The following is a 14040-nucleotide window of genomic DNA, read 5'->3' as shown; positions in this document are numbered from 1 at the left end:
GTTAGCAACAAGAATAATAAAATATTTTCAAATTTACAATTATTTACATGTTGTGTCATTTGAATAACAAATGTTTACTCAAATTGAGTAAGTGGGTCTAGCCCTGAAACTTGTGCTACTATTAAAATTATTTTTATTATATTTCTACTTGAATTATTTTTACTAAATTTTTTTTTAAGGGGAAGAGAACATATTTTACTAAAAACTTATTTTAGTAGTAATTTGTATTTGGATAGCTTTCATTAAAACTTATTTTTCCTGAAATTATCTTAGCGTCCATTTTGTTCACTTTATTTTCACTTATTTCAAGTCTAACAAGTTCAAATACGTTCAATTCAATTTTGGAAAAATAAATTGAAATAAGGGTTATCCAGGTTTAAATTATAACTAAAATAAGTTTTAATAAGTTCAGATAAGTAAAAATCAGATAAATAGAAGTATAGAACACACCCTTATCTGAACTTAACTAAACTTATTAGATTTGAAATAAGTAAAAATAAGGTAATTACAACATACTCTTACACATTTTTGTTTGTAATTGTCTAAGTTGTAATATTAACCGCTAACATTGACACCCATGTATCAAGATTTTCTCTCTCTTTTTTAACCATTACATATATTACAACCACTTTGACTTTCAAATTGTCTTCAAAAAAAGAAATTTAAAAAAAAAACAAAAAAAAAAAGTGGGGACTTTCTAATTGGAGGAAGTATTTGATTAACTTTTTCTTAAACTTACTCCATATCACTAAGGATAAAGGATAGCAGTTTGAGATGGTAATTAATCTGCAGATAATAGTTAGTGATAGTAGTTAATTTGCAGACAACAATTACAGATGTACATGGGCCAAGTTGGCATGAGGCCGATAAGCACGACACAAAAATTGCTCGACTAGCCTGACACGATACGAGAGGAACACGGGTGGATCATGGGCCGTGCATGGACTGCTATGAATTCATCATAAGTCCACTAAGACTTCTTTCCACTACCATGCATCAGTGCATCACCATTGAAAAAGGATATGAAGCCAATAATAACAGCTATCACACATTCACAATCATGTAATGATCTCTTAACATTCGGTTTTTTTTCATTACCGTCCTGGAGATTTTATATACAAAATTTACAAGCTATCACAATATGAAACAAGTGTCCTAAAAACTTGAGGTTATGCTAAACAGGTGCACATCTCTCAGAAGTCAGAATGCAGCAGTTTCACAATCGTAGACTACTGCATAGACCTTATGCCCAGGAATAATGAAGTTGAAAGTTAGAAGTCCAAGTTTTGGTTTGGAACCATGACAATTGCCAATTTCACCGCTACACCTGGATGGGGCCACCGAGGTTCGAGGTCGAGCAAGCTGTTTGTTGGACCCCACTAGTAATAGAATCTGTGGCATTTTCCCCATATGCTAGGGACCTGAATAAAACCAGCAACACAGGCAGGTTCACTTTGGGAACACCAGACTTTTATGAATATCAGCCTCATCAGGGGTTTCAGCTTACCAATGGCCATTGCCTCACATTAGAGGAAGAAATCTGCAGCACAGCTGGTTGGGATGGAGACTCGAGGACAATTTCCCAGCAGAGCTTGATGTTGAGCAGGATAGAAAAAATCAATTTCCTGCCGAAGTATCTGATTTTGTAAGTTGTAATTAAGTCCAAGACTCATGAGTACAGCTCTATGAGCAAGTAAGGAGACAGCAAACTTTTCCACAAGTTTTGAGAAAGTTTGTTTTGCAGTTTGTAGTTATGCTTATAATGATCCACCAGCACAATCACCAGCTCCAGTATATCCAACTGCATAATGAGCATCTGTTTGATTGTTCATCAAGATAATCTCATTGATCAAAAAGCAAAATCTGAACTATAGCTTAACTTTAAAAAATAGGGTTAGAATCAGTTCCAAGTTCTCAGTCAAGGGATGAACAGCTAGCCATAACTTAACGGAAAAATCAACGCAAATGAACTGTTCATCATTGACCAACTTTACACCAGGAAGCATGTATAACCATGTTTATTATTTTATTTCAGCGACCAAATCATTGCACTCAGCATGCTTAGCAGCTACCTTGTAGCATATCAGGGCTGAAGATTGAAATCAAGGCACTTGCTCAGATACGGTGGAATCATGATTCTTACTCTGATTACATGACTGAGTTAGCTCAAAGAACTAACTCAATTGACTTTTTACAAGGGCATCTGGTGATCTGGTCAAGTTCAATTTGTTTTTGCTAGTTTTTTTAGTTCACCAAGCCAAGGAAGTTAACAAGAGCCACGTCAATGTGAACCAGAAGAATTGAAGATTCAACACTCAATACCAACAATTTTCAGGTTTGATGCCATAGGGATGAAACAAAATTGGGGGAGAAAGGGAAAAAAAAGGATATGCATCGAGGAATTAGACAAATTACCTTCACTCTGATTTCTCTTGCAACTCTTCTTCTTTGGTTTCCTTGTTTTGATCATTCTCAAAGGGTAATACTGTCACTGGAGCCGCAGGCACAGTTTGCCAACGATCTTTCAGAAGTTTTCTGAACCTTAATACCATTTCCTTCCGGAATTCCAGTTCACGAGTGAACAGATCAAATATAAAGAAGGAAAGAATGTATTTAAAAGGAACGATAAACAGGATCGTTGCAGACGATAACAAAACTAGTGCGACTTCATTGGTTATCTGGAAAGCATCAATGAAAATTTATATAAAGATGGATGCTAGGCAATATCCAAAAGAAACAATCGTATCTAAACAAAATAAATAAATAAATAAATGTCACATAGTATGGTTCATGAGAAAATTAAATGCCCAATAATGCTGGTTCTACAATGTCATTAATTTATATGATTAGACAAGGAATTCTCCATTCACTCCTTTGGACTTTAGTTCTGTCACTTGTTTTTGGGAAAAAAATCTCCCATGTCAGAAAGATGTTTAGTATTAAGTAGTAAACCTTGCTGCATTCAGATGGTGTTCAAGGTGGGCAACCATTTGACTCATATTTGCAATGTTCAAGTGTTTCTGTGGCACAATGGGTGATTGCCTAATTGGAACCATAAAAGAAAATTTAAGAAAAGTGTATACAGAAATTGAGTGTTGCGTCCTTTTTCCTCAAAATCTTGACCTACCAGTTACCACTTCAGAAAGTGTTAAAAGGTTTTTTAATTAAGTTTTGGAAAGTATAAAATCCTTCAGCTCCTTGGGTCTGACCACTAGCAACAAGTTCTAGAACTCGTGCATTAGGGTCTTCCACAACTTCTTGAAGGAAAACTCATTGTTGTTCTACCTCTACATTAATATCTATCATGTACTCCATAACAATTAAAAAAAAAACAGAAAGGTTGACTGGAGAGTGATTATGAACTTAATACTAATACGGGCCTCAAGGCCCTCAATATTGATCACTTAGCAAAGGCAGGATTTACCTACAAAATTTACCAAGCAATGTGCAGGTTTACGTCAGACGCAAACTTTCATCATTACAAGTTGCTTAGTAGACAAGCCTCTCCACCAGTCTAACTAATCAGAAGTTTAGATATTTGTATGTTGAGAACTCCCAAATTTGGGTAGTGGTGAAATGAATACTTGTTTTTGTTGCTAAACAAATCTATAGGTAGGAATAATAAGCCTTCTCTCACTGAGCCCCTAAGAAAAGAATCTTCTTTAATCCTTAATCTGCTCATGATGAATCTATCAGCATAATTTTCATGAAACCTCTGATTTTACGTGTGTTCACAATTTCAATTCTCAATTCCCTAATTCACATAATTATGTTAAAATACCTTATTCACTCACTAAGTTTAGTGATGTTGAATTGTTGCAAAATTAATAATTTTTCACTAGAAAAAGGTCTCTTAGTGGCAGAGGCAAAGGATATGTGCCGTTGTACATAAACTCAAAGACTCCCCTTCAGGTGGGAGGTTTGTACACTAAGCTACTGCTGTTATCTTAAAGCTCTCTGGTGCCACTAGAAATGCAAACAAGTACTGTGTTTTCTAAAAAGAGAGCACAAGCAGCAGGTCATCAATACATATGAAGTGAATAAGGGAGGGAGAATGGCAAGTACAGAAAGTTCACGACCACAAATATCACTAACCACCTCTTAGCTAAAAATACAAAGTTGAGCAGATATATCAGGAAAGGAAAAAAAAAAAACCAAACAAATAAACATTCAGATTTTGCAAAATATGCTATGTCCGATAGTCAATTAATGTAAATTATTATATACAAAGTTTAATGATTTAACCTTCATAATTATGTCATACTGAAAGATATAACTTTCATAAATATATGTCGTACTGAAAAATATAGCTAAAAAAAAAAAACGGTGAAAAACAAACCACAGACACATTTACGGAAAGTGCATTAAGCCATTTTGAATTAGCATCAGATCTAATTTTAAATAGGTACATACTACATAGAGTTCTAATACATATTACATACCTGAGGCTGACCAGAAAGGATAATAGTACGTATTTTTAGAAGTGTGACATTAACATTTTGAAGAAAGTTCTCCATATCACGCATGGCCTTCTTAAGTGCTATGATCTGCTGAACAGTGTTAGAATGTGGCTGGTCACGAATTGTAACATTCCCAAAGGATCTTCCAAGTCGACCTTGCTCCCTTAGGGCCTTCAATGATAGCATAATCCCAGCTGCTACCATCAATGTTGTAGGAAAAACATATGGTAGCAGATTTCTGACAAGGAATTTGTGGGAGAACTCAATAGAAAAAATCTAGAAGCGTACAACAACTGTTGTAACCATTTATCAGTACTTAAAAAAAAAATGTTATACCTGAATATGATAGCATATGCCAGTCCAAGAACCGAGATTGTCAAGAATGGATTCTCCCAGTGTCTTAGCTTTTCAAAATTTCTAGCCATAATAGTTAGAGGGAGAACAAGTTCCTGAAAACATATTGAACAACATTACTCTTCTGATCCCATTTTTCTTCTACTAACAAATGTTGAGTAATGACATATAGTAAAAGATAGTTCAGAAAAAAATAAGATGAAATATAAGTAACTATTTAGCACACAAGAAAGTAGACAGACCTTAAAAAGGTCAATGTTACTTGGTATCCCTTCCAAGGTAGCAGCATCAATGGTGGCCTGCGTTTTTTCAATAACTTTACTTTTTTCCCTGCATATTCTAGCCGCCCTTTCTGTCAAGGAAGCACCTCCCACAATAATATTTTTGCTCAACACTACTCCCTGCTTAAGAGGTGCATTTCTCCAAAAGGAAATTGAATTATTAGAAGCCCAGGTTGGAGATTTCATCCACTGGCTCAAGTACACACTTCCATCTACATCATATACATGGTCTTCATAAGCCTCATCCAGGGACCTAGACTTCTTACTGTAGTTTCTTACCTTCCTAAATTTTGTAACCAATGGTCCACCCCAATAGTTAAGAGCAAGAGTTTGAGAAACAACATCGCCATATGGAGCATACTGCAAATATGAGAACTGAAGAAGTTTCAAAGGCTCATCCAATAGCTTCCTGATAGACTGAAGAGATTGAAGTCTAGAGATACTATTAACAGCCTCTATTTTAGCTCTTTCATTTCCCTTATCAGCACCATAAACATGAGAAACTGAATCGTGTTCTTGGGGTCCATATTCACGCACAAACTTGTGAAAAGCAATAACTTCATTTATAGATGCATGCCAAACATCTCGCCTCATTTCACCTCCAAGATCAATAAACTCCAACACCCACGGTTTATATCTAATTTCAGGAAGAAAAATAGAGCGCACATAATAAACAAAGCAATTTTGTATTATTATGTGTAATGTGAGCTAATAATAAACAAGTATGACTAAGCTATAACACTGTGACACAAAAACAATGCAATGCCGCACTATCATACCTTATGTAAAAGATCCAGAATCACTATGCTAATAGGAATTTGAGCAATTGGACAAAAGCTTAATTATTTAAAAAGATTTTCATCAAACACATATCTTGTAAAGAGCTCATTGTATCATTGATAGGATGTACTCTAAAGTTATGGTACCCTAGATATGACAAAAATGTCCTTATTGCCTTATTGATAAAGGTTCTGCTTTCCCAAAAAAAGCTACTTTCCTTCTCTTTCATTTGTTTCCCCTCTTTCCCCTCCAATTTCCTTCATCATTTATCAGCCCCACCTTATTCATCAGGGAGAGGGGGGGAAGAGTCTAAAAGCAAAAGAGAAAGAAGGCAAAAAGGAACAGAAATGAAATAAGTTTTTTTTTTGGCCTCTGAGATGGTATTTACGAATAAAAATATAGGTGTAGGGACAAAGAGTTAATGGAGAAAAGTGCAAGAGTTGATATTAATACAACTGGCATATATAAGACCTGGTTGCACACAAACATATCTCTTGTATCTTTACATACAGATGACCATGGCTCATTGTAACACTGGCTAGATTCTCAATAGATCAATAAACCCTCACAACCATTATCACTTAAATTCTATTCTGGGGTTACAATGTGATGTTCCATAAGTCAGACTGGCCATATGACAATAAAGATAACAGCTCACACTTCACAGCTAAATGAAGCAGATCATACTCAAAGCTCAAATAAAACTAATATAGAAATAATGCAAAGCTACAGGGTAAAAGAAACATTGAGACACTTACTTCTTTTCACCAGAAGAAATAGAGACAGCTGAGTCAAAGAGCACCGATCCAAACAAACCAACTTTAGTCTGCTTCACCTCAGCCCCATGTCCCGTAATATCCAATCTCTCAACTTTTTTGTTCTTAAAAAAGTCAATTGGCTGCCAAACAAATGCAAGCAGCTAATGTTAATTTGAGTTTTCAAACAACACTGTTATATAGATAAAGGTCTGGGGAACTTTTGTAAAAGGAAACTGATTTTTGATGAAACATAGACTAAGTTACTAATTTATCATAGATAAAAGCATGAAAAAAAAAGAGTAAGGTACTGAAACTCATAAGAATTAAGGCTTTAACTGTAACTTTCTTCTGCATTTTATAAACAGTGATTTAATACATTTTCCCTTGCCCCTTATATTTAGTTCTATAAGACTAGCTCTTCAGGTGAACTAGCTAAGAATAAGCCCAATTGCCTTAATTGGTCAAAGAGATGAACTAGTAAAGGGCTTCATTGACAATAAATTCTAACTTTTCTTCATAAACTCACACCTTTCAGTAAACATCGTCATATGTTTTCTGTATAACATGTCCCAAACTTAGTGCTGCTCAATCAAAGTAAGGAATTTTTTAAAAAACCAATGTTCCCTTAAATATATTCTTATATCTATATTGCAACAGTTCTATAAAAGGAATACCAAATGGTTTTAAGACTTTTAACAGTAAACTCTAAATTGTGCCAGGTTATTACATCGCTAAAAGTACTGCAAAATGTTCCTACAGAAAACATAGTTACTCAAGTTAAATTACCTCAAAATAAATGGCTCTTTCAGTCAAAGTCAGTTTTCCTGGCCATGCCATGTTGTCCTCCCATTTCAGAATTGGCTGCTTCCTGCTAAAACCCACACACAAGACTTGTTCGGATGGAGTGTGGGGAAGTTGAGGCTTATAGGAAGTCCTGTCTTTGTGTACTCTACAGCAAAAATAAGCACACACATACTTACTATGAACCATCAGATAACATCAGACTACATGTGATCAAATAGTGAAACTTTATACGAAGTAACATTTAAAATAATAGAATTTGCATCATCTTAGACAGAAGCCAATCATGAGACAAGTCTCCAGTGACATGACAAATAATGAAAAGCCAAAATGAAAAGTAGGGACACTAAAGAAATAGAATTAATAACCAGAAATAAGCCTCAGTCCCACGAGACAGAATATTGAAAGTATTGATTAATTCCACAAGGGGAGTTTAGTTGTAAACCATGTAACTAATGATTGGCTGGTATAGGAAATAGAGACAATGTCATTTATATCATGAAAGGGATACATGTACATGATAAAGAAACCAAAATAAAGACCACATTCTTGTTCTCCTATATCTCTTCCTTTTAGAGCAACAATGTCATTCATATCATAAAAGGGGTTATTAATTTCCTTTTTGGAGTGATGAATGCAGGATGAGAAACAGACTCTTATGATGTATAAAAGTTAAACTCTTTCCTCAAAACGCCCCGTCAGAGCAACAAACCATATTCAAGAGTTCAAATCAAAGTGCAAAAAAAAAAAAAACGCTCACTTAAGAAGCCCATTAATGTATGAGGACCAAACGCTGAAAGAAATTCCTCCTTTATCACCCGAAAGAGCCTTGTAGATATTATGCACAGTTGCTCGATCAGCGACACCGGAGATAGCAGGTGCAATGCGAACAAAGGCTTCTTCTCTGACAAGCCTTGTCTACACAAGAAAGAAGTCTTCCTTTAGCCAACCGTCCAATCTATAGATACACATTAAATTAGGAAAAAAAATAATACATGAAGATTATTATGAAAGCAACTGAACTTGCAAAAACAAGCCATAAAGTGGCCAATCATGCTCTGTACTATATCAACAGGTCAATTCTCATGCGGCAGACAAATTAATGGATAAGTGTGAAGATCAAGTTCAAGGGCATTCGGAGATGAGAGAGGGAAAGAGATATAAGTTTAGCGGGTGTTTGTTGTTTATTAATAAATGAATTAGAGTTAATCTCATCATTCAGTGTGTAATGGATACCTTTTGCACTAATTCATGTTAATTCATTGAATGAAAAAAAAAAAAAAAAAAAAAACTAATTTTATCATCCTTGCAGATATTTACGCACTCATCAAATGCATATAGGACTAGTACCCTAGAAGCAAGTAGCATGACAGTAGAAGCAGCAGAGACATGAGAGAGAAGGTAGACTAGGAGTCAATCAAAAAATGAAACCTGTAATGATGCTGCTTCAGAACCATCAGGATATGAATCATTTTCTAGTCTTTGAGGTTCTTCCCAAGCAAGCATAGTAATGAATATCAGCCTCCGGAAGGCAAGCTCCTGATCAAACCAATAATCAAATGCAAACTCACATTATATTCTTTTTGTTTTTTTTTTTTTTTGATGCAATAATGTAGTTTAGAACTTTAGAAATAAATAATATAATTCCAAGCAATTAGCAATTTCATCCAAGGTTAAATACTCATTGAAACAACCAAAAAATCTCAATAATGTTAAATTGCCACATCTTCACAAAAGTGTATCTACTAGATTTTCAAGGATTTGAACTAATATATTGACAAAACAAGTCAACAACTTATTAATCAACATAATTATCAGATTTTGAAAGATCAGATTGAGCTTAATAACAGATGGTATTGTTTTATGTCATCAAGTAATCAACAGAAGGATTGGCAAAAAATTAGAGCTATATCAATCCTTCAAATCACAGGGTAGGGCAACATCAAACAAGAGGAGAGAGAGAGACAGAGAGAGATGAAAACCTAGCCCCACTAACCTGAAGGCAAGGATGAATATCAGAATTATCCCTCGACAAAAACCTAAAGCAGCAATACTCGACCAAATTACGGGCATCCTTGTGCACGGATTTGGGCACAAGAGCTTCAAATAACTTTTGCATTTTCTTCCCAGTCAATCCATTCATCCTGTGTGATGCATGTCCATGCTTAGCCAATAAAATAAAAAATTACCAATAGGAAATGTCTTAAAGGCTTAAAGCTAACTTAAGAAAATCCTTTATGTACACTTCTTAGGATAAGGACCGCAAGAAATTCAAATTTTCTTTTATTTCACATCATAATTTCCCTGTATTATCTTTGATGTATCTAATACAATTTAAGGGATTGTAACGATGTGAAGGAACTAAATGAAATCTACTTTGTGCATTGGTGATAGTAAAAATAAAAAAATATCCCTAGAGATAAACTTAATTAACAGCTTAACCTGACTCAAACCAGCTCAATATAGGCTCTAACTTAACTCAAAACCTTGATGAGCTTAATTGAACTCTAATCAGCTTGAGTACTTGATCAAGAAACTTGCAAGTTTTTTTTTTTTATTTTTTATTTCTCATTGCTCATTTAATATTTTGGAAAATAAAGGAAACTTTTAATATAAATGAAAAAGAAAGTTCATCAAAGATTTTAGCATCAAACATCAAAAATAAACCCACATCTATTTTATTTTTTTTGAAACTAGAGGAGTAATTTTTTATATTTACTGCTAGCATTCGTCTAGAAAAAGTATACCCACATCAAATTTTGAAAGTTAAGGTTGGATTTGATTTTTAAAGAGGAGGATGATGGGTTTTTAGGTTTAAATGTGGAGTGAATTGGTGTTGGGTTGCTAAGACAAAGATGAGTGAGAATCGAAGGAGAGATGATGGTATTGGGGGCCTGGGGGGCAACTTAACTGAGGTGATGAAGGGGGAGAGAAAAAGGTGGGTTTGCAGCTTGGAGGTGGCTAAGTAGTTGAAGGTGGCAGTGATGGTGGGGTTTAGGTCAGCTAAAATGGTTGGCCTCGTTTGGTAAGGGTGTTTATGTCTTTTGTCTCTCTATCTCCCTTCTTAATATCTGTGCCAAATAGCATGTCATCTATTTTGGAACGGAGGAAGTATGTATGTCCAACTTATATTCTCTATTGAAATAATAATTATAAATAGTAGAATAAAAAAAATTGAGTTATACATTTCCACTTACTCTGTTGAGTCTGTTCTTTAATTATTAAATGCAGGGGAGTAAGAAATATAAGGAACCTATATAAAAAGGAGAGAGATAGAAAGGAGTAAATAGAGAGACCCATATGATGAAGAGACAGAGAGAGAAATCATATGCAAATAATTAAAACTTGCATAAATAGGAAAACGTTGCAACATTAACCGATAAGAAAGAATATTTTCTTAGGGAGGTAAGACAAAAGAAGCAAGAGCCAAGGGGTTTAAATGATAAGAGAAAGTTGAATTAGCAAGGGATGACAGTGCTCTTCTGTCCTCAAGTTAACAAAGCGGACAGCATGCTTAATGGTTTTACAGGTTGAACACTATGCCACTACGACTAAAGTGCAGGGAACCCAAGGGCCTAGGGATATTTTATTCCCAGACTAAAGAATTATTTGTAAATTGTACCCAACCACAGAGTACCTATAAGGCCAAAAAATATAACCTAAAATGCTTAGTTCTACATCATTCCTTCATCAATATGTTATGCACATCTTACTGTATAGGAATAGCATAAAATTGACTCCACTAAGTATAGTATTCTTCTCTCCCCAAATAATGTTCCCATTTTCCCTTCACACATAAATTTAGGAGACCCTTGGTCCTAGGTGGTGGGGCATTGTTAATTTGAGATGAATAAAACAAAGTACGAAATTTGTTTATTAGTAGAAATTAGGTGAAATAAAGTAGGGGTTATATATTAAGTAGGTCCCAAGGGGAAAATTGGAAGTTTATTTGGAACAAGCATATAGAGAGAAGTGGAAATTTTATTGGAAACAGAGTGAATAAGATGCAAAGAGTACAAGGTTGAGAGTGTTTTACCGACTGAATTGTTCAATTGAAACAACAGAAGCTAAAGAAAGATTTCCATCAAGCATTTCACTCTGAAGAGTCATTTCTCCCACGAGTATATTTTCACCATCATAATGATCAACATCATTGTCGTCATCAAGCTTTCCAGATTTAACATACAGAGAAGTCGCTTCATTTAGGAAGTTCTGGGTTCTTGATAGCAATGTATTCAAACTTTTCTTCACAGTATCTAGAAAGGTCAGAATTAAACATCAGCCACAGCTCAATAACCCTAGATCATTCCACCAAACCATATAATTTATTCAATTTCGATGAATAAAGTGCCTCTTCTATTTGCAGCAAAGAGACCTATTAGTATAGAGGAATAAAGTTTTCCCTCTCCCTTACCATGATAAGCTTTCATTTTTCAAAGACGTCCAAAATGCTAGACAAGTATTTCAGAATAAAGTCCAAGGAGTTCAGAATTCGGAAAACAATATTAGGGGAGAAAAAGGATACAACAAGATAGGTACACTCCCTTATTATGGCTGCATTCTACGTTAGACAAGCTTTAAGAGAAAAAAAGGAGTAAAAAGGACCAAGGAACACAAGCATGCCAAACGCAACAATGAGGAACATGTTTAAAAATAACCCTTACAAAGCCCCACATGGAACCATCCAAGTGACTAAGTGAGCAAACTGGGTAAAGAAGAAAAAACAATATTTATAAAGGAGGCAAAATAATATACTATATCTCATATATGAAAACCATTAGCTATTTATCCTCATTTATCAGACACAAAACTTCAAATATGACCAAAGAGAAAAACTTCATACGACAATTATCTATATCCCTATAAACAAATTCAGCGATGCTGCTCAAAACTGGAAGTCCAATATCACCAGCTTGCCACAAAAATGATAAGCACTCAGATAAAACACACAAACAAGAGTCTCCTTTTCCCTTCACTTTGATAACATCCACACATTACATAATCATTGGACAAAATAGCTCTATAAGTCTTCAAGTTTGTAGAGCATTAATATTAAAGTAGCCACGGGTTTCATTGAGATAGAAAGATATATTCAACTTCAAAACCTTAGACTTCCATAACAAATAGAAGATAGGAGATGGTCAGTGGCCTTCTATAATGATTATAATAAAATTAAGAAAATTTAAGCAAGATAAGGGTCAGATACCCACACCCCTTGATACTTATCCACGCGAGCGCACGGGCACACACACACACACACACAATAGCTCATTTTGTGTGTTTGTCGCCTCCACCGAAAGAGGAAGAGAGAAGCAAAAGTATTCCTATCTCTTACCAAATACTCCACATGTGGAGCACTGATTGCCATGGAAGAGAAATCCTTGACTTTTCAAAAGTAATGAACTTAATTAATGCCTCCACTTCTTATTTATTGTGAGGTAGTATAAGTTTATAGCATATTGGAACAAGGGTCAATTGGAAATTGCCTCTCTATCATTAAGGCAAAAAGATTACGCCAAACTGTCTATCATATTGAAGTAAAAATCTTAAACACTGTATGCAAAGAAAAAATAAATCCTAAAAATTAAAAAGGAATTTTCTGGAACTCTGCTATGATAATTCCTAAACTAAACCATGTTGGGAAGCCTACATAGAGACATTAATGCTCGAGCTAATGTTAATTTGATCAACAATTGCAAATTTCGTATGAAATTCCAAAATCTTCATACTCTCTTCATTCCACACTGAGTGCCCCATTCAATTTTTCCCTAAGAAAAAGTAATTCATATTTGTAATCCCTGTACATTCCTACATTCATATCATCCTTCACAATTTCATGTTCATGCAGCTCCAATTCTTCTTGCTCGAATTTTGCCCATTTTTACACATTTTCGGAAGAAATCAATATTAAACAGCATCAATCATTCTCTAGTGCTTCATATTAATCTACTATGCTACCAATCCACATAAACACACACAAATTGTCACTCTAACAACAAAAGAATGATCAAACAAGCAATTCCAAACCCCAATTGATAAAACTAACAACTACAATCACAATTCAGAGCAAATCTTAGACCCAGTTCATAATTTCAAATAAAAAACAGAAAAAACCAAATAAATTGAGATACAAGTTCATATAATTACCGGGGTCGAAATCACTAAGCTTCCACTTGGGATCCCTCCATTGAATCGGGAATTTAAAGGGTAATTTCCGGTCTGTAGAATCATTTGCAGATGATCTGATCTTACAACAGTAAAATCCATGGTGGGTTAGCTTTAATGGCGGAGGTTGCACTGGAATTGCAAGCAATGTGTACTGTTTAAGTGATAATTTCAGTAACATTTCTGTAAAATTGTTTCAGAATTTCAAGGAATTTGAAACCGGGATGAAAGTTGAAGTGGAAGACTAAATTTGAATTGATTTGTGCATTAATTTTGGAGGAGAAAATTTGTATGTGAATTGGGTGTGTGTAGATGAGCAAGATCAATAGGAATTGTCTTTGTTTTTGGATTTTTTTGAGGCACTGGAAGTGTCGAACGGGACTGTTTCAAAGACGTCATCCACTAATTCGTAGTCACCAGTCTCCACCCCGTGTCGTAATC

General features: G+C 34.8%; 1 protein-coding gene across 3 annotated transcripts; it reads right to left on the bottom strand.

The window, feature by feature from the left end:
• Positions 1-1023: 1023 nt before the first annotated feature.
• On the bottom strand, positions 1024-14040 carry LOC145589399 (uncharacterized). 3 transcript variants are annotated; one of them, XR_014101671.1, is made up of 13 exons: positions 13582-14040; positions 11471-11690; positions 9431-9578; positions 8866-8973; positions 8195-8352; positions 7420-7582; positions 6634-6773; positions 5057-5732; positions 4797-4909; positions 4443-4698; positions 2416-2678; positions 1508-1816; positions 1024-1421 (listed from the first exon to the last, which is right to left on the bottom strand). XR_014101671.1 is itself a non-coding variant. In XM_081645943.1 (12 exons), exons 1-11 carry the CDS (start codon positions 13778-13780, stop codon positions 2418-2420), a joined length of 2442 nt encoding a protein of 813 aa, XP_081502069.1. In that variant the 5' UTR covers positions 13781-14040; the 3' UTR covers positions 1024-1816; positions 2416-2417. The 3 variants fall into 3 exon arrangements, 2 of the variants coding, with proteins under 2 accessions (XP_081502069.1, XP_081502070.1); XM_081645943.1 differs by having other exon boundaries at positions 1024-1816; XM_081645944.1 differs by having other exon boundaries at positions 1024-1801.

This window comes from Chenopodium album, chromosome 17 (assembly GCF_948465745.1).
Source record: "Chenopodium album chromosome 17, dcCheAlbu1.1, whole genome shotgun sequence".
Classification (NCBI taxonomy): Eukaryota; Viridiplantae; Streptophyta; class Magnoliopsida; order Caryophyllales; family Amaranthaceae; genus Chenopodium; species Chenopodium album.
This window is presented reverse-complemented; position numbering and strand designations above follow the sequence as displayed.